The sequence below is a fragment of the Sinocyclocheilus rhinocerous genome, unplaced genomic scaffold (genome assembly GCF_001515625.1).
Source record: "Sinocyclocheilus rhinocerous isolate Xijiao unplaced genomic scaffold, SAMN03320098_v1.1 scaffold769, whole genome shotgun sequence".
Taxonomy (NCBI): domain Eukaryota; kingdom Metazoa; phylum Chordata; class Actinopteri; order Cypriniformes; family Cyprinidae; genus Sinocyclocheilus; species Sinocyclocheilus rhinocerous.
This window is the reverse complement of record NW_015636562.1, coordinates 1,282,300-1,303,598: the sequence shown is the minus strand read 5'-3', so window position 1 is coordinate 1,303,598 and position 21,299 is coordinate 1,282,300. Positions and strand designations below refer to the sequence as shown.

The following is a 21,299-nucleotide window of genomic DNA, read 5'->3' as shown; positions in this document are numbered from 1 at the left end:
GTACGACTGCTAATCAAAATGGTACTTACTTGCGCTTATCCGGATTGTTCAAACCGACTTAAAACTAAAAGATTGCGTTCTCTCGCGCAAACTCATTCGGGAGTGGTGACTTTCCACGTATTCCCAACTTCTGAGCCTGCTCGCCTGAAGTTATGGTTGATTGCTCTTCGGCTGGATATCAACACACCCATTAACGTAAACTACGCCGGAGCGCGTACACACCTCAAGCACCGGATGCCGTTCTATCCCTTTAAGTCTGGAACTCATGGACATCACCCGAGACTGGTTTCCTCCTTTGTGATGCTTTGCCAGGCCTTTACTGCAGCTGACTTCAGTTGTTGTTTGTTTGTGGGTCTTTCTGCCTTTAGTTTTTTCTTCAGCAAGTGAAATGCATGCTCAATCGGGTTGAAATCAAGAGATTGATTTGGCCATTGCAGAATATTGCAAAAACTCCTGGGTTGCTTTTGCTGTATGTTTTGGGTCATCGTCCATTTGTACTATGAAGCGCCGCCTAATCAACTTTGCTCCATTTGACTGAATCTGGGCAGAGTATATTCCTATACACTTCAGAATTCATCCTGCTTAATTGATGTAGAAATAATGAAAGAATAGCCCAATCCTGTCCATGAAACAGCTTTTGAGTCAATTGTCCAATTACTTATGGTCCCTTGAAAAAGGGGAGAGGTACATATTAAAGAGCTGTAATTCCTTAACCTTTCCTCCAATTTTGATGAGACCCTCAAATTAGCAGCTGACGTTAATTCAATAATTTGCAGCTTTACTCTTAAACTACATTTCCTGTTCATCAGTAAGGTGAGAACCAGAGCCATTATAAACCTAAATATACTTGATTTAATTACATTAATTGAAAAGTGTAGTGTAGTAATAGTATATGTTTGCGGTCGTAATGATGACAGTAGCGCACACAAAACAGTATTTGATCCGTGTTCCGGCGCGGTTAGCGCTCACACTGCATGCGTACCGCGCCCGAGCCCAACCGAACCGTGCCCTGGCCCACCTCTTCCAACCGGGCCAGGGACGGCTAAACGAACCACGCTCGAGCGCGGCACGGAGCGCTCACACTAGTCAAACGAACCGGGCTTTGGGGGTCAAACGCGCTCGGGCACGGTTCAAAACGCCTAGTGTGAGTACACCCTTAGGCTGGAAGACTAGCCTGGCTGTTATCAATAATAGCCTACTTCAATGTTATGACAAAATAGCCATAATAATAATAATAATAATAGTGATGGCTATTATTATTTTTATGCTAGTGTAATGCTATAGCTAATGCGTATAGGCTAATTTTAGCCCCGACGAGACTGATATTGTGAAATAAAACAAACTAATTAGGCTTTTGTTTTTTTTTTGCGACAGTGTCGATGTTTATTATTACCTGTACTACCATAACAGATCCATTTATTCAGGGATCACGATTCCAGTGGTGGCTGCATAGAATTGTTTCCGATTCATGTGATCCAAACATTTCCAATAAGTCCAGAACGTTGTAAAGTACAGAAGTAAAAATGTATTGAAAAAAGATGTAGCCTATGTAATCACTTCCGAAATTCACAACATGTATTTCTGTTTTATCTACATAAATATTCTGCTTCAGTTCTTATTTGTTGGCTTTTAGACTTTCAAATACAACATTATCACTGCGGTGAAAAACTTTTGCTCTCCCGCTTGCCGGACACAAAGCGAGGCACTCACATTCGGGAGTGGGCAACGTAGCTTACACAATTATATATTACAAAAAATATAGTTTTTTTTAGGGTGATGACGTCCTAAAATATGACGACAGACATTCAAAGCTTCATTGTAAAACCTCAAAAGAAGCTTAGAATGTAAACATGATATGACAAAAATGGCATTCAGTTCAGTGTAGTATGAACGATCAGAATGACCGCTATGGCCATTCTAGTAGTTATAGAATTCCGGTAGTTCTAGTGTTAAACAACTCTCAAAATAAAGTTCTCTGTGACTAGAAAAGAGGCAGAAATAACAATTAACTGAAAAGGAGTTGCTGTACTTAAGAAAACAGGTAATTTCCCACTGTTTCTTAAATTGGCATTTTTTCACTAACCTTATTAAATGTCATCTTTCACATCACATTCTTACATTGTTTCAATTCTTACATTGTTTCAATTAATTCAGTTAGAATAATAAGAAACTGTAGAGCTGTTACCATTCAAATGAAATCAGTATCAACAAACTCCAACTTTCCACTGCAGGAAACACAGAAGCTGCATCTGAAGTGGTATTAGATGCATTTACACAGACTGTTTGATGAAGCTGAGGTGCCATAAATGCATTTACACTGCAGAATTTCGAATGCATAAAGAATTTTACAAGATTAATGTTGTAAGTATTTTTAAACATACAAATAAGAAATGTTGGGAAAAATGCAATGATAGTTTTAAATATGAAACCAAACCAGTTGGTGGCGGCAAATGACTGTTTGACTGAGTGAGTCATAAAGTCCTTCATCCAACAGATTCGTTCAAACGGCTGATTCATTCAGAAATGAGGCAAGTGACTACTGTCTTTATGAATGGGTTACTGAATCATTGACTCATTTGATTCGTTCAAAAACGTGGATTCATTCAGTAACGAATCACCGCTGTTTTTTTTCTTTAGCGCTTTTAACAATACAGATTGTGTCGAAGCAATTGTACAGCATTAATTAGGAAAATAGTGTGTCATTAATGCAAAATTACAATAGTAAACACTCAATTTTCAGTTAAAGGTAGTTCATCATTGAATTCAGTGATGTCATAATCCAGCTCAGTTCAGTTTAAACAGTATCTGTGCAATCAAGTCAAAGATATCGCTGGAAATTAAGTGTCCCCAAAGAGGTGACAGCGGCAAGGAACCAAAACTCCATCAGTGACAGAATGGAGAAAAAACCTTGGGAGAAACCAGGCTCAGTCGGGGGGCCAGTTCTCCTCTGGCCAGGCGAAACCAACAGTTCAATTCCAGGCTGCAGTAAAGTCACATTGTGCAGAGTACTCATTTGTTTCCTGTGGTCTTGTCCTCGGTGGCCGTCTAGGAGACAAGGTCTTTACTGGGGATTTGTCTCTGGGGCTCATCTAGTTGTCCTGGTCTCCGCTGACATTCAGGGCTGTAGAGGTCATCTCTAGGTGCTGATCCACCTTCTGGGCTGGATACAGACTGGATCCGGGTGACTGTGTTGCTCGGAGACACAAAACAGCTCTGCTGTGGCTTTGATTGGAACTAATTTCTTCAGCGAAATTGAGAAAAATAATAATAATAATAATATATAAATATATATATATATTATAGAGCCTGCTTCAAAAACTCTCCTTCATAAACTGGACATTATTTACCACGCTGCAATCCGCTTTGTGACTGGAGCGTCATTTAACACTCACCATTGCCACTTGTATTCTTTATTGAACTGGTCTTCTCTTCATTCTCGTAGACAAATTCATTGGTTTCTGTTCATTTATAAAACTCTTATTGGGAAAACTCCATATTTACAGTCACTTCTTAAAACTCATTTGTTTTGATTTCTGCACGAGTCTCTCTCACACACTTAGGCTGCGCAATCCTCATCTGGCATGACATAAATACATTATCAGTCGCTGTGTGACGTCAAGGCAAGGTCTGGAGAGAAAAGGTCAAGATGTTAGCAAATCTAGTTGATAGATGTGACCAAAACCAAGTTGTTTTGAGTGTGGTGAGACAACTCCCTAATTGTTTATCTTACCGAAATAGGCTGGAAATTAGAACAGACTTTATGCCCATAGTCATAAAGCGAGAATTGTGCCTCTGTGAATTCCTCTATAGATGCAGCAGGAGTTGGAGAGACTCAGAGAGCAGCTGGATCAGTCAGAAGGTGGACGAGACACCCTTCTTCAGAAGGTGATTTTTTCCCTTCTTTCACTGATTTATGTTTTGCTACAACACTGCCTGATGCGGAGATGTTTTAATTTGTTCACCTAAAAATTTTAATTGTCATTGAGTCACCCTCATATTATTCTTACCTTTATGTTATTCTAAACCTATTCTAAAGTTTTCATCTTCCATTTGGAGGTAGACTATATTTATAAAACATGCTTTTGCATCCCTAATGTGCTTTTTTTAAATGTATTTTTATGCCTTTTTGAAGTTTGACCTGCTTCATTATTAATCTTAGGATATGGAATGAATGGTCTCATGGGGAATACTTGCATGGAAGAGAGTGGACAGCACAATTGTTAAAAATTGTTTATCTTTGATTAAAGAATTTTATGTAGGTTTGGAACAACATGATGCATGAGGAAATGGTGGACAGAGTTTTCATTTTCTTAATGTGTGGGTCTCTGCTGTTGGCCTGCAGATGGATGACATGCGTTCACAGCTTCTGAGGATGGAGAAGGAGCGTTTAGATTTGCAAAGGGAGTTGTCTTTACTCCTGTCTCAGCAGAAAAGTGCAAGGAGACAGCAGGAGAGAGGAGTCACAGGCCTTGACAGCGGTAACATATGTTGAGTCTGGTTCAAGTGTTTTGTGAATTGTATACCGTTTAACCACTATGTGTATGTGCGTTTCCCCCAGGACGAACAGAACTGGAGAGAGAGATTGAAGATCTGCGGGTGCAGTTGGGTAGAATCAGTGTTTCTAGTGAGGTGGAAGAACTGAAAAAAAGCGTAGAACGAAAAGAGAGAGAGAAAACTCAGCTCGCTTTCCGGGTCGAGGTTTGTGTGTTTGATATTGTTTTGTGCAAGTGCTCAACAGGTTCGATTTAATCTCTAGTAATCTTTCATTTTTCAAAATGATTTCATTCAAGTGCAGTGAGAGAGGAGGCATAGAGGAGCTGTGTTTGTGTCCCAGAGTACAGATCGCTCCATTCAAACACTACAGAGGAACCAGAGTTACAGCCCCAGGCCTCTAGTCCTCTGCTTACATATATAATCCCCAAATCCATGTGTGAAAAACTTGTTGCATCTTTCCCAAAAAGACTCATGGCTGTATTAGATCAAAAGGGTGCTTCTACTAAATACTGAGCATTTTTCAGTTTTTCTTTTTTAATAAATCTGCAAAGATGTCAACAATTCTGTTTCTTTCTGTCAATATGGGGTGCTGTGTATACATTAATGAGGAAAAAAAATGAACTTAAATTATTTTAGCAAATGGCTGCAATATAACAAAGAGTGAAAAATTTAAGGGGGTCTGAATACTTTCCGTACCCACTGTATATATATAAAATTAGTTAATTCTAATAATTATTATATTAATATATATAATTAATAATAATAAATTCTTTCATCTCTCTAGGCTCTTTCTGCAGATCTGGAGCGACGTGAACAGCAGCAGTTGAAGATGTTGGCCCAACTGAAGGAGATCCAGTCTCGTTCAGAGGAAAATGTGTCAGAATGTGGCCGTCTGGAGGCTCAGCTGATCGAGAGCGAGAGAAGGAGAGAGGAGCTGCGCTCTAAAGCTCAGGAAGCAGTCAGACAGTGGAAGACTAAGTGCAAGAAACTGGAGCGAGAATTTCAGGAACTAAAGGATAACAGCAGAAACAACACTGATAAAGATAAACGGGTGAGACTTAACAACATGTGGGTGGGATCCAAAATTAGCTTTTTTCCATACTTTCTATAGTCAGTGTAAAAAAAAAAAAATACTTGGCAATATTGCTTGGTCATTGTTAAGGTGTTGTGAGTGCTTTTGGGTTGCTTAATAGTGATTGAAAATAGACCAGTTTCTATGATATTCTGGTGCAGAGATGTTGGCAGGGTCATTTTGCTGGTGGTTGCTTGGTTTTGTTGGTTGTTGGCTACTGCCTCAAGTGAAAAAAGCCCACCCCGAAGTCTATTCAGATCCCTTATTCATGATCCCGGTGACCCTTTTTTGGTTTAAGTCAATGGGCAGGGATGCACATAAGTGCGCATGCTTGACTGAAATAAAAAATGCGCTGTGTAAATTAGTTAAGACCATTACCTTGCTTACTGACTTGGCTGACAGCTGTTAATGCACAATCACCATTTTAGATTGACTAACCTTAATACTGTATAAAATTTCCATTGGAACAGAAAGCATAAATCTAGGCTATGCACTGCTGGTTTCAAAGCAAATCTATAACATTTTATTCACTGACACAATGCTGGCAATGCTAAAACCGACAACATATCCTACTTACTTGCCAGCAACCTGCCAAAATAAAAGCTTGATGATTTTAGGTTTGAAACTGATGAAAATTTGTTTAAAAAAATGAAAAAGTAAAAAAAAAAGAAATAAAAGAAAATGAAAATATTAGCATTGTATTTTTAAAGTTTGCTATAAAATAATTGTATTTTTATTTAATACCCACTTTTAATTGATTTTATTATCATACTTTATTTTATTTCATTTTGTAAAAAAAATAAAAAAAATAAAAACATTTTAATAATACCATTATCACTATTATTTATTTTATTTTTTATATACTATTTAATGGGTCACACTATGTGCAGTGTGAACACCAAACCAAAAATCCAGGTGCTCTCAAGAGAACCAGACTGAAAAACTTATGTGCACCACTGTCAGTGGGTTTTTAAGCAATTTTTTTTGTCCGCCATGTGATTTGACATATAATTTCTAAAAATACTAGAACACCTCTACGTAGGGCTGTGCAAAAAATCGAATGTGATTTTCATGCGCATCTCATCAGTAAAGCCGCTTCTGGTGATTAGTAGTAAATCTCCAGCACGTGCTTTCAGATGGAGCGGCATTTACTACACAGAGCCGTAGTTCACTGACAAGCTACACAAAATCGCGTTCAAAATCACAGGCGATTCATTGACTACCTCTCCATCTGAACGCACATGCTGGAGATTTACTACTAATCACAGGAGCAGCTTTACTGATGAGATGCGCATGAAAATCGCATTCGATTTTTTGCACAGCCCTACCTCTACGCAATAACCCAAATAATTGTCAAAAACAATTATTAAAAGTGTACAAGTAGATCTGTAAATCTGCATTTGTTAAAGATTTTTTACATGATTTTATTTGGCATTATATCTTACTTTTTTATGTGTATTTAATCTGTTCTGTACTTCAGAGCAAAGAGAGAGAAGGCATTCTTAGTCAGCAGCTAGAGGGTGCACGCCAACAGCTGGCTGATGCTCTTGGACGTCTTGCCCATCGTGAAGAGGATGTACGTCGCTGTAATGTGGATCTTACTGAAACTCGTTCACAGCTTGTCACTTTAGAACTAGAGCTCCAAGAGGCTCGGGAAACCTTGAGAGGCCTGGAAGAGAAGGCACAGAAGCAGATCTCCTTACAGGTGCAAATGAGAGAGGAGAACGTCAGGCTGCAGAAGCGTGTGGAACTTCAGGAGCATAGTAAAGAGGAGGAGCAGAGATCTCTGTTGGATCTCCAGGGCTCAGTCAAGAACCTGAGCGCTGCGAGAGCTGACCTAGCTGCCAGACTGGCTGAGGTGGAGAGCTCCAAGAAGGATCTAGAAAAACAGCTTGCTATGGCTCAGGAAGAGAGCTCCTCTTTTGGACGACAGCTGGAACTGGAGAGGCAGGTGCATCAGAAGGAGCTAAGCCACCTCCGAATGACCCAGCAAGAAGGAAAAGCCCAACAGGACAGGGATGTACATGACATGCTGAGATTATATCAACGAGAGCGAGAAGAACTGGAGGCCCTTGTTAGAGACCTTAAGGTTTGAATATTAATCAAAGAACCTGTCTATTAGGGGTGGGAATCACCAGAGGCCTCACGATACGATATTATCACGGTACTTGTGTCACGATACAATATTATTGCGATATTCTGCGATATATTGCAATTTATTAGCTTTTTCCAACTTCAAATTATGTCCTCAAAGGAAAACTTTGACAACATCTGTTTTATCTCACTTCAGTTTTATTGTTGCAGTGTATGAAATTAAAGTATTTAACCGACAATTCTGGATGCACTTGGCCGAAAACCGAAACTGAAAATGCTTTGTAATGATTATTTATTATTTTATTAAATAATATAAAGTAATTTTGTAAGACTTTTTAAATGTAACTAAATTTTAATGATACTGAATTAAAAAAAACACAAGCAAATAAAATAACCACACTTTTACTGAAAGTAACAATAAAACTGGACAGAATTTATATTAATATTGGTAACACTTTACAATAAGGTTCATTAGTTAACTACTTTAGTTAATGAACTAAGAATGAACAATAGTTCTTCAGCATTTACTAATCTTAGTTCATGTTCATTTCAACATTTACTAATGCATTATTAAAATCAACAGTTGTGCTTGTTAACAGTTAATGCACTCTGAATTAACATGAACTAACAGTGAATAACTGTATTCTCATTAACTAACATTAAGAAAGATTAATAAATACTGTAATAAATGTATTGTTCATTGTTCGTTCATGATAGTTAATACATTAACTAACATTAACTAATGGAACCTTATTGAAAAGTGTTACCGTAATATTAAATATCAATATATTATTTTTATTCATTTCTATGTAACAGAATCGGATAGAAGTTGTTGTTGTTTTTTTTTACTAATTATCCAAATAAATTATGTATAGTCCTACAAAGCTATTATTATCAGAGCATATGAGCAGAGCATAGCATAGCAGAGCATAGCGTCACTGAAGGTAGCATCATTTTACCAGCGTTGCCCAGTACAGCTGAACTAGCCTACACCATGTTACAGCACAGTAGCGCTACTGCAAACCGGAACAAGCAGGCCTATACTGCATAGAAATTTCCTGTCAGCACGTTATTTGAGCGGACTTTGCTTTTCTGGTGAGCATGAGCGGTACACGAGCGGAACGCACATTCATAGATCGGAATACTGAGCGGAGCGTCAAACCGCGCAGTGACGAGGAGAGTGAAACATGCGCGCTGAACACTGCCGGGCGGGGTGCGACGCGGCGCGCCATATATATAATTATTATTATTATATGTAGCCTATATTTTCGGTGCACCTCTACTTACATCCCCTCCTTGTTTACAAATCCGAAGTAAGTCCATACATCCGATTTAAATGGGGACGGGGCTTTCCTGATAACTTTCCACGATTCCGCCCTCTTTATTTACTAACTTACTGCATGCTGAAGGTGACCCAGCTGACCTCATCAGAAAAAAACTCAACACCACCATCTAGTGGATTGCAAAGAAATGCATTTTATTATTCTACCAAATAGTATAATAAAAGATCGATACTTGGCGTCCGTGCCACGGAAAATATCATGATACTATGCTGTATCGATTTTTTCCCCCACGCCTACTGTCTATATACATGATTAGAGGAGTAGTTTAGCCCAAATTAAAGAGTCACACCATGAAACGTATATACAGCTTGTAAGGACTACTTGTTTTTTTCCTCGTTTGAAGCACTGTGAGCTGTCGCTGTATGTCAGGAGCTGTATAATAAATTTTTTTTTATGCTGCAGTGGAAAAAAATGTCAGGTGCTGTCCATAGCTTAGACAGAGCAATTTTTAGATGCCCTGCTTTATGCAAGGGGTTGCATTTTGGCTGAAGCTTGCTTTAGGCTTGAATTTTTAAACCTGTTGTGTTGTTCGCCCAATATTACCTCTATTTGGTAATATTAGCAGGTTTTTACCAGAGAGCAAGATTATGGCCAAAGGGATCTTAGAAATCTACAATTATTTCTAAGAAGAAATGAAGAAAACAATGTAATAATATTGTTTCTTTGTTTGTGTAGTCCGAGGCAGTGGCCGATAGTGAACTGAGGAGAGCTCTGCAGCTGAAGCTGGACAAAATGAAGACAGAATGTGATAAACTGACGGAGCAGCTGAGCACCAGCGAGGAAAATCATGCTAAGCTCCTCCACAAATACCACACCCTCAAAAAAGAGCTGGATGTAAAGGTAAAGGTTAAGGAGAACACACGGCACATAGAAACAAACACAACAAAAAAAGCCATGTGTTTACACTGAACATGACAACACAAGAACACCTGGCCAATAAAAAAAAAGCCAGGTGCTCGACAAAAACTTAAGGCAAAAGCGCATGGTGAGGGAATGAACACTCAACGGAAGACAAAACATGGAGCATGAATGTCCGAACCCCGACACGGAACTGGAACTAAACCAGACAGAAGTGCTGGGATCTGAAAACCACATTCTTTACTTAAATTACTTTAAATACTAGGACCGCAATATAACAAAGAGTGAAAAATTTAAGGGGGTCTGAATACTTTCCGTACCCACTGTATCAGTACTTTATAAAAAAGGTACTCTACCCCAGTGAAAGTTTTGTACATCTTTTTTTGACAGTGTGTAGGCTACACCTTCAAAACAAGCGTGGAACTGTAATACTTCATTGCTGTTTTATAAATGTTTTGTAAACATCCCAGGAGACAGAAAAGTGGCTTCTGGACAAATACATTCAGTCCAAAGAAGTGAATCTAATCACACTAATGCATTAATCACAGGCAAACATTCACTTAAAAAAAGATCAATGTGTCATCAGTGAAAAAAAAAGAAAAAGAAATCGGTGCAAAATGAAATAGAAAGGGTGATCTATACTATTATATTTCATAGAAAGCATATTCTTTATTCAAGCATCAAAACCAAACTTATTACTGAAACACACAATACACAATCTTCAAGTACCAATATGTAGCAATTTTGAATAGTTTTATACAGTATATATAACCATTAGCCTACAACAATAAAAGAGGGTAGATCAATCTGGATACATATAAGTGTGTTTCTCTTACTAGCTGGGAAATGTTGTGCCTACACGCATATCTCAGTGTCTCAGATGTTGTCTTAATGTCTCCTATGTAGGGGAAGCTAGCAGAGAGGGAGGAGGAGAGGAGGCAGAGTGCAGAGCACTCCATGGAGGAGCTGCACGAGAGGGTCACGGGCCTCCAGACGGAGCAGGAGTCCATCCTCCATGCCGTAGGGACTCAGATTGACTCAGCCTGCCAGTTCTTGTCAAAAGACTCAGCCGCCAAGCTTGAAGTAACACCACACACACTACACTACCCTACACTACAAAAAACATATGGTGCAATAATGTAAAAGCTGCATCCATATTTGTATACTGTCAGAGTATGTGCTGTTTTTTCTGAAGAACTTACTACTTGACTTATAAAGTATGTGTAGTGTGAATGAAATCTGGACAAGCTACAAATGCCATGTTGGCATGTGACTTGTAATGTCAGCTATGTCACTAGCTGTTTCCATCCACCTATTTTTATGCATATTTTGGGATATCACTTAACACTGGATGGAAACACCAAGATGTGCATACATTAAAAAAAATATATATGTATATATATATATATATATATATATATATATATAGATAAATAGGCAGATAAATCTTTTATTCTATAAGAAAACATGCGCATAAACTTTGATAGAAACATACAGTCAGGTCCGGAAGTATTCGGACATTGACTGAGTTTTTGTGCTTTTGCCTTTATACACCACTACAATGGATTTGAAATAAAACAATCAAGATGTGATTTAAGTGCAGACTTTTAGCTTTATTTTAAGAGGTTCCACAAAAATATTACATTTACCATTTAGGAGTTAGCCATTTTAAGCAAAGTACTGTACCTCCATTTTCAGGGGCTCAATAGTATTTGGACAGTTGACTAAGAAGAGATTAATTGACCAAGTGCTGTCCATTCCCTCGTTACTTCAAGACAAATTAAGCAGATAAAAGGTCTGGAGTTGATATGAGGTATCAAATTGGCATTTGGAAGCTTTTTGACTGGTGCTACCAATATAATGTTCAAGGAAATCTCGATGAAAGTGAAGGAGGCCATCACTAAGCTGAAAAACCAACATAAATCTATAAGAGAGATAGCAAAAACCGTAGGTGTGGTCAGATCAACGGTTGGCTACATTGTTAAGAAGAAAGAAAGCACTGGTGAGCTCAACAACATCAAAAGGCCTGGAAGACCACAGAAGACAACTAAAGTGGATGATCGCAGAATCCTTTCCTTGGTGAAGAAAAACCCCTTCATAACATCAACAGAAATCAAGAATACTCTGGAGGAAGTAGGCACATCATTGTCAAAATCTACAATCAAGAGACGTCTTCATGAATGTAAATATAGAGCGTTTACAACAAGGTGCAAACCACTGGTAACATTCAAGAACAGAAACGCAAGATTAGACAGAAAACATCTAAAAAAGCCTCAAATGTTTTGGAATAAGATTGTTTGGACTGATGAAACCAAGATTAACTTGTACCGAACTGATGGGAAGAGAAAAGTATGGCGAAAGACAGGAACAGCTCATGATCCAAAGCACACCACATCAAGTGTCAAGCATGGTGGCGGCAGTGTTATGGCATGGGCATATATGGTTGCCAATGGAACGGGCTCACTGGTGTTTATTGATGATGTTACTGCTGACAGAATTAGCAGGATGAATTCTGAGGTCTTTAAGGCTATACACTCTCTGCTCACATTCAGCCAAATGCTACAAAACTGATACAACGGAGCTCAGCAACTCAAGGTGGCTGCAGTGAAGACCTGGCAAAGCATCTCCAGGGAGGAAACTCAGAATTTGGCAGTGTCCATGGGCTCCAGACTAACAGTGACTGCAAAGGATTTTCATCCAAGTATTAAAATTGTGCTTATATTTACAGTTATGCCACTTTGTCCAAATACTATTGAGCCCCTTAAAATGGAGATACTTTGCTTAAAATGGCTATAACTCCTAAATGGTTAATGTCATATTTTTGTGGAACCTCTTAAAATAAAGCTAAAATTCTGCACTTCAATCACATCTTGATTGTTTTATTTCAAATAAGTGGTGTATAAAGGCAAAAGCACAAAAACTCAGTGTCCGAATACTTCTGGACCTGACTGTATTTACTGAATAAATTCCTTGTTGCGCATCACAAAAAGTCATGTGACTTTGCGTGATGGGACAGCATAACTGGACTAATCAGCAGACCGACCTCATTGCGCAGCATCTGAATTGCCTTAACCAAAGTCTGTCGTCAAAGTGGTTTGGTATAATTACCTCCCAGAACTGTCTTGCACAGCTTTGTTCCCAAAAAGCAGGCATGTGCCTCTGAAATCAAGATAACATGACCGTGTTTGTAATTTATGTAATGTAATTCATTATATACAAAAATTGGACCCACAGTGGTTTCTCCTACTGCAGCAAATTACCTTTTTTCTTAGTGATATTTAGCACCAGTTACAGTTTTGTTCTCTTCATCTCCCTGGATGAAAATGGTGCTTTATTTACAAATGTTTTATGCGAAATTTCAATTATGCACATAAGAAAATTAGCAACTTTGAACATAGCTACTGTTCTCTACCATTGATGACTTCCATGCCCTCATGGCATGTTTAATGACAGTGAATAACTTTAATTAAATTTAATTGCCATTAAGTTAATAAAGTTAACTTAATGGAAATTTCTGACTGGTGTTGCTCCTGAGCATTAAACAGTTTTAGACTCTAGAAATTTTTCAGAGTACAGACGAATCCATGTAGTGTAACAAAAGATTAAGAATAATCTTATAAGATCAAAAGGAAGTTCCTCCTGAACGATTCAGAATATTTTTCCTTCTTATCCTCTGCAGAGATGTGCAATTTTACATAGTGTCATTATACAGGTTTTTTTTTTTGTTACTTTCGTGCATAATTTGTATAGCAAAACAGCTTTACTCCTTGTGTGTTTTCGGTGTTGTAGGCCATTACCTTGACTCCAGGACTGCAGAAAGATTCCCATCGCTGGCTTGCTGAAGTTAAGGTATATTGTTGAGCTCAGCTCTCAATAATCAATTCTCTAGCTGATATCATGCATCTTAACACAGTTGTTGTTCTTTACTGTCTCAGACTGATGGAAACATCCTCCAGCTCTCAGGGACTTAATGTCATGTTTTATCAGGTTTTATTTCCAAAATGTGTATGTTAACACATTTAAATGCATGTGTAGCTGGTTGTGGCTATGTGTTTGTAGTGGTGTGTCTAATGTTTTTCATGAGTATATTTAAAGACCCCATGAAATGGTTCGAGAAGCAGAGTTTTAATTTGTGTATGACACATTATTTTATTTTATTTTTTTATTGAATCAGAAAGGGTAATTAAAGGCCCTTCTTCTTAAATATCCACTTGCTGTGAACTGATTTGTACTTGCTATTGCTAGTAATTCTCATTCTAGATAGCATTTTGTTGGAGAAAAATTTGAAGACTGAGTACAAGGTGAATTTTTGGTCCATTTTAATACAGAGAAAACCTGTAAATTGTACAGTTGTGTACTGCTGCTAAAACTTAATTCAGCAGACTTTCGAAGTACACTACTAGTAAATAGGTGACTTCAGAGCTAATACACATGGATTACAAGTCACAAAACTTGATTTCATGTGGTCTTTAAAGTCATGTTAGTGGGCAGTTTGTGCTTTTTCAGAATAAGGCTGTGACAATACAATCATTTATTGATTTTTTTAGATTCTTATATTGATTTTAATTCAATATTAAATATAAATATGTATTTAATATTAGGATTTAATTAATGCTTGTATGCATCAGGGTTGTTATTTCTGGGAATATAATTATACAATTTGATTTGTGTCTATAAAATTAGTAACTAATATTTAGCTTTTATTTAAACAGTGGTTTACTGAAGAAATTGTTCGCTCTTTTAATAAACTCAATTATAATTAAAATTTTTCTAGGGATAAAAATCTATCTCAGCTTCTGCTCTAAACTATAGTAAGACTTTTTACATTACTGTAAGGTTACAATTAGCAACAGAGCATAATGCAGTTTTTAAATGAATTTAAAAAATATTTAAATTAACTACATTATAAAATTTTTATTTGTTGTTGATATATAATAATTTGCACAGTGACTGACATAACTTGTTTCATAATAGATTTATTTAAACATACATTAAATAATTAAGATTTCACTAACGTGAAAAGTAAAATCTAATGAGTACATCTAATATTTTGCAAAATGCTCTTCTCTGCACTTCATTTCGCTAGAAAACTAACAAGTTGCAGACTGTTTTATTCACATCTTTCTGCAGTTGAAACACTGATTGAGGAGGCATCTAATATTTTGCAAAATGCTCTTCTCTGCACTTCATTTCGCACATCTTTCTGCAGTTGAAACACTGATTGAGGAGGCATGAGATGTTCATTCATGTTTATTTCGAATTAAAACTAGTAGTAAAGAAATTGTGCGCTCCGCGCTGCCGTTTGAACTGTTTATGCAGTGAACTGTCACACCACATCAAAGACCATGAAAACGGCATGCATTGTTTTAATTTCCTGAAAAAGTGGACATAATTTAAAGGTGAAAATTTGTTTCTTATCAAAATAACAATATATAAAACTGGTAATTTCCAATGAAGTTCCACTCATGCAGTTGTTAAAACAATGCTGTATTTGTTTTGTACCATGCGTACCAAACCGAAAGACCTGAACCAAATATTTTCAATGCAAATACGTGTACTGTTACACCCCTAATTAACAGAAATAATAACCTTGTTGTGCATTCATATTTCACAGTTGAAATAATCAAGCAGGTGATACTAATAATCCTAATTTGTAAGTCGCTTTGGATAAAAGCATCTACTAAATGTAAATGTAATGTAAATATAATAAGCATAAAATCTTTAACTGGCATTTATGACTAGCAGTTATTATGTCACGATGTGATGATGTGATGTATATCAAAAGGAAGTTCCAGAGACACACTCCTATTTCAGAAGGTTTTACTTGACGTGAGCCACTTTTCCACCATCAGGCCGAATGGTTCTAAGAATGATATAGAACGGTTACAGTTATATTTCCACCTAAACTTGGTTCAGTATGGCACAATTACAAACTGCTCTCAGCCCGGAATTCTACTATGCTGGTAAAATGCGTGTAGTGACATCGCCATTCAGGATTGGTCACTTGTTGTCTAGTTTCTGTCTGTTGCTCACCAAGCACACTTTTTGAGCGAAGTAAAATATGTGATCATCCTCCATAATGCGGTCGCTTTTTACATCTCATACCGTATGTAAACACTTGTGTTACCAAGGCAACAACTGATGCATTTGTATTACAAGCTCTGTTATCAACCCTGCAGTGGAAAATTAAACATACCATAACCAACTGGCTGGGCTGAATCGTGGGGACGGTTTGGTCCTATGGTGGAAAAGTGGCTAATACAGTTGTATGTATTATTGTGATACAGATGTGTATACTGATTATCCCTATGTCTTTGTGTGTTCAGACAAAGCTCCAGTGGCTGTGTGAGGAGGTGCGTGAGCGGGAGTCCAGAGAGAGGAGATTGAGGAGGACACTGCAGCAGCACAAGGAGCAGATGAAAGCACTGAAGCAAAGCAAGGACTCAGAACTGCAGAGCTTCCTGGACCGCATTACCCTGCAGGATCGACTCCTCAAAGACATCCAATCAGAGAAGAGAGGTACTAACTCACCTCAGAGAAAGGTGATTACTAGATCAGATTTTATTGGGCCAGACACTTCAGTACAGGTAATAATGTGAAGTCCTATTAAATTTTTCTACTGTATATACTGTATAAAATTTGTATATTTACTGGCTGACTTCTATTATAGCTGACATCTATTGTAGTTTAGAATTAGCTAATCACAGATACAAAACATGACCTTGTTAAAATGTCCAACACACCAATCAGTTATTTTTTTGATTTATCAAACAGATTCACAAAGCACTTTTCACCTTATAAAAATGCACCATTGTAATTGTAGTTCAAAAACAATTTAAATTACAGTCAAAAATACTGTTATTGTTACTACTGGAAATTATTTTAATAAAAAAATAATGTTAATGAAAATATTAATATAAACTATTTGATTTCTCCTTTAATTTTTTAATCTACTTCCCTTTTTTTCATGACAGTGGTGACTAATACAATGTCACCATAGTATTATTGATGTGACAATGTCAAATTGTCAAAATCGTAGCAGAATTGAGGATTATCATGGTAACTTCTATAAAGTGAGTGTTACACACAAGTTGCATCCAAACAAGACAATATAAAATGAAACAACCCAATTTCAAAGAATCTTTTTTCTAAAATATGACATTTGTTTATAATGGTTCAGAAAAAAAAAGAATTTCCCTGTGATGCTTGTATATTCCCTGCTGGACATTGTTAGTAGACACCTTTTTCTGGTGGCTTTAAGCCCAAAGTATACTTCGGCCGTCCACGTCCTGCTACAGTCCGTATAATTTTGTCATCAGATGTGTCATTGGGCTTTCGCGCACACCGCCTGTGTGCAGCCAGTCCGCGTACAACAGCGCAGGTGCGAGGTTAAAGGGGTCATATGATGTTGCTAAAATGAACATTATTTTGTGACACAGGGTCTTCAGGACATGGCGGCAGCGGCAACAATACTACAGCGAGAATAAAAGTTATGCTTTCTTTCTTTGCGTGAACATTTGGGCGGCTTTATGCAAATCTTCCCACATAGTGAGGTAGGTATGTGGGGGCGTGTTCGAACGAGCCGTTTTAGGTAGGTGTGGCTAACTCTTAACTTTTATAAAGAATATCTCTTTGGATTTGAGACTTTAGTCTTTGCAACTTTACAGATCTTCTTTATGCACCAAGAGCTTGTAACACTCTAAAGAGAAAGGAAAAAATGAAATCGCATCATATGACCCCTTTAATGTTGAGACAGAACGAGTCCACTAGGTTGTACTGCGCATGTCAACTGTCATCCACAGTTGAATATACTTTGAAATAGGGATGTAACGATTACCGGTTTGACGATAAATCGTGATAAAATACCCCCCATGCCTCGTCTTATTCGTTTTTGTTAATAAACGTTTTGTAAGCCAGTTTGTCATTGTATCTTACTGTTTTATTGTTGTTATGATTTTTAATTAAAAATAACAATGAATTTTTTTTTAGTTTTAGTCTTAAAAAGTGAATAGTGTGTACTCCAGTGTGCAACCAAATGGGCTCATTTTGCGATCATTTTTCCTGCCGGTGCGACAAAATTTTGTGTGCGGTCGCATTGGCGCGACCACCGCATTGTTTAACTCATAAGCGCTGCATTTCTGTTGCATATGAGAAACATCAAAAGGCAAACGAAACTGAAAGCATAACGAAACCGCGCTACTCGTTTGAACTGCGCAGCGCTTCGAGTGTAGAGCCTGGTTTATACTCTCCGTGTCAGCACGAGCACGAAGCTGCATGCAGCAAACATGAAGCGAATATTGAGGAAACGATGGATGGGTTTCATGCTAAAGTAAAGTAAAAGACTGCTTCTTAAACCAAAGGTGAACATGTTGGTATTCTTGTGGAGGAAAAAAAAACATGTCCGTTCACAAAATTTAAATCACAAATAATACTGATGAAAAAGAAAGAGTTGAATGTTAACCACTTTCGTTTTCATATAACTTTAAACTATGATAAAAGTTCATCAGCATGCATTGATTAATCCCAATTATAAAAATATAATAAAAATATATTACGACCAAATCATGTGCTCGTGTGACCAACTGAGAAAGTTAGTTGCAAAAGAGCGACTAGTGGGAAGAATGAGTCTGGAGCCCTGAAGCATAAAACACAGTTTTAAGTAACAGTGTCGCGTGCGCACAGCAGCAGAGTGGTTTAGTTTTGTGTGAAAACATAGAGGAGTCCTCGGAGGTTACGGGAAACAGCTCTAATTCTACTGTTCCAAAATCGCCACCTAGTGTCAGAGAGTGGATTTACAGAGAGTTACATTTATATTCAGCCGGGGTGCAGTTTTTGTCTGGGCCAAAAAATGGACCGAATTTGCATGCCCTGCTGTAAATTTTGACCGGTTGATGAAAAACAAGCTTATGTGGATTCTACACATTTAAACAATAAGGTATCCAGTATTATTTCTGGAGCAGATAAAATGCATATAATAATTTATTAATCAGTTATCATTTTGACTTAACCCTTTTCTTTATTTAAAAGCTGAAATGTGAGGTTTACCATTTATGAAACTTTTTCAAAGCTTTATTTGAACATTTACATTAGATATTTGAACATGCTATTAGATAAACTGTTGTCAGTCATGTTGTCATTTAAAATCCGGACATCATTGGCAATGTTATTGTTTTAGTTATGCAAACAAAAACTGAAATGATTTGTGTGTCAGTACTTTTTGAACATTTCCAGCACATTTGAACAATACCGTGATAATACTGATAACCGTGATCATTTTGGTCACTATAATCATGATAAGAAATTTTCATACCGTTACATCCCTACTTTGAAATCTGCGTCGGACATGGCTGTGCGTGAGACTGAACAAAACGCAGAAAAAAAATTATACTCCCCAGAGCAGCTGAGAACTCTGAATTGCTCCCTCTTGAGCACCAGTTGAAACATCAAGTTCTTCTATCTTCTATATTTGATGGAATTTTTGCTTATACTGGTCATGCTCCACACTAGTAATAGAAACAGGATCAGGAAAGATTGCAGTCACTGATCTTATGCTAATATTTGCTGCTGTTCCAATAGCTTTGTCTTTGACAACACTAGCCAGATCTCTCCCTTTGTTTGACTTGTTTCTGAAAAAAAAAGAAAAAGAAAATGAAACCGCTTAAATACTACAAACCAATACTATTTTCAAGTGTAGTAATAAAGGCAGAAGTCTTCCAATCTGAACCGTTTGTTCTGGTTTTGGAGTCATCATCTATCATCCCAACAGTTGACTTATTTAAAAAGAACAGTTCACACAATATTCTCTCTTTAAAAAAATGTTTCACAGAATGTTTCACGTCTTACTGCGCTTAAACTGTCAAAGACACACAAGGTTTTGTCAAAAACACACAGCGTTCACATAAACACAGTCAGTTATGTCTGTGAACGTAAACGGCTGGGAGAAATCGCATGTGTAGATTAGATCTGTGTAATAAAGTGACATCGGCGTAATATGGAGTACCTACTGCTGTTTTTTCTGTTAATATGAATAATAAAAAAAGAAAAACAGAAAATCACTTCCTGCTCTTGACTGAATAACTTTATTAGCTTTACTAAGAATAAATTTCGTACTTGTATGCTGCTGTTAAATGACCTGGTGAGATGAACATCCAGGTATTTGTGTTTTGTTTATGTCTCTGGAACTGTAAGGGCTAGAATGAAAATGTCTCTGAATCATTGAGTTAAGCCATACATAAAATATATGTCCGATTTCATTTCCGGCTTTGCCAAACCACTACCTGACAATTAAAGGAGGTAGAAGTGACACATATCCTGGCTTAGCACACAAAAAAACCTTGACCGGGCCAGGAGCGAAGTCTAAACAGGAAGTGCTCACTAAAAAAGCCTCCAAGTCACAAATGTGCATGAGAAAAGATAGAGCCATTAACAGAACTGCCTTAAAAGTCAGAATCCTAATGAGAACTGACTCCCAGCCTTCAAAAGGAGGCCTAGAAAGACCTTCTAGGACAACATAAAGATCCCAAGAAGGAACAGAAGTGGGACAGTAAGCTCTTAGCCATGTTACCCCCACATAAAGCTGGAGACAAAGAAATGTTACCAACATGTTTTAGGGTTTGGATCTATTGATTTAATAAACTATAGATCCCATAATTAATTCAGTAAAACCCCTTGGTTTTTTTTTGCCCCAAATTCTCACTGGCACCACTTTTCCAGATACATAGGCATTTTAAAGTGCAATTTTTACCCATTTCACTTCTAATCCCTATTATCATGTTTACTGGAATATAAATAAAACTATGAATTGCAATTCACATTAAATATGTTACATATATTACTACAGTAATACTTAACATGTCCGTAATATTGCTGCAGAAAGGCTTATTTGAGCATTAACATGATCTGCTAAAGATAATTTGGTAATAATTTTACACTTAAGCTTCCTTCTGATTTTCTATGGTAAATGCCTATTATTGCATTCATAGAGCGAACGTTGCTGATGGTTTAGTTTAACAAAAGTTACTCCCCAGGGTTTGTACAAGGTGCTTAGAACGTTTGAAGTACTTGAATTTGAGTTTTTGAAATTTAAGCCAGCCATGTTAATGAAGAGTTACTTGAAAATTCTTAAATTTATAATTTTCGACAATATATATTAAACCGGGCTTGACAGTAAGGACTGTCCAATGGCCTGGGGTCAGATTTAAAGAAGCTTGGACCAGTTGATGGAAATGATTGGGCCAGTGTTGCGTTATCACGAAAATGAATAATTTGCTTTGGTTTTGCAGACAAAGATGCAAAAGAGGACTCAATTCAGTACTTGCTTGAGTTTTCTGCACACACACCCGAAGCACACACAAAGAGAGCTGCGTCTCAGCAGTGCAGTGTCAGTGAGCAGCACAGTTGCTGGATTGAGTTCTCTTTTGTGTCTTCTTGCACTTAAA

The 21,299-nt window shown here is 37.3% G+C and overlaps 1 protein-coding gene across 5 annotated transcripts in view; it reads left to right on the top strand.

Annotated features, from left to right (window-relative positions):
• The window catches only part of LOC107747955 (centrosomal protein of 128 kDa), a 65,524-nt gene that overhangs the window by 28,670 nt on the left and 15,555 nt on the right, over window positions 1–21,299 (top strand). For 4 of the 5 annotated variants that reach the window (XM_016562590.1, XM_016562588.1, XM_016562589.1 and 1 more), the window contains exons 10-18: window positions 3,811–3,885; window positions 4,343–4,478; window positions 4,559–4,698; window positions 5,279–5,545; window positions 7,047–7,655; window positions 9,679–9,843; window positions 10,768–10,944; window positions 13,651–13,710; window positions 16,188–16,380. In XM_016562590.1, coding sequence (XP_016418076.1) covers window positions 3,811–3,885; window positions 4,343–4,478; window positions 4,559–4,698; window positions 5,279–5,545; window positions 7,047–7,655; window positions 9,679–9,843; window positions 10,768–10,944; window positions 13,651–13,710; window positions 16,188–16,380 — 1,822 coding nt within the window. The remainder of the gene's footprint in view (window positions 1–3,810; window positions 3,886–4,342; window positions 4,479–4,558; window positions 4,699–5,278; window positions 5,546–7,046; window positions 7,656–9,678; window positions 9,844–10,767; window positions 10,945–13,650; window positions 13,711–16,187; window positions 16,381–21,299) is intronic. The other variant, XM_016562591.1, reaches the window with a different exon arrangement.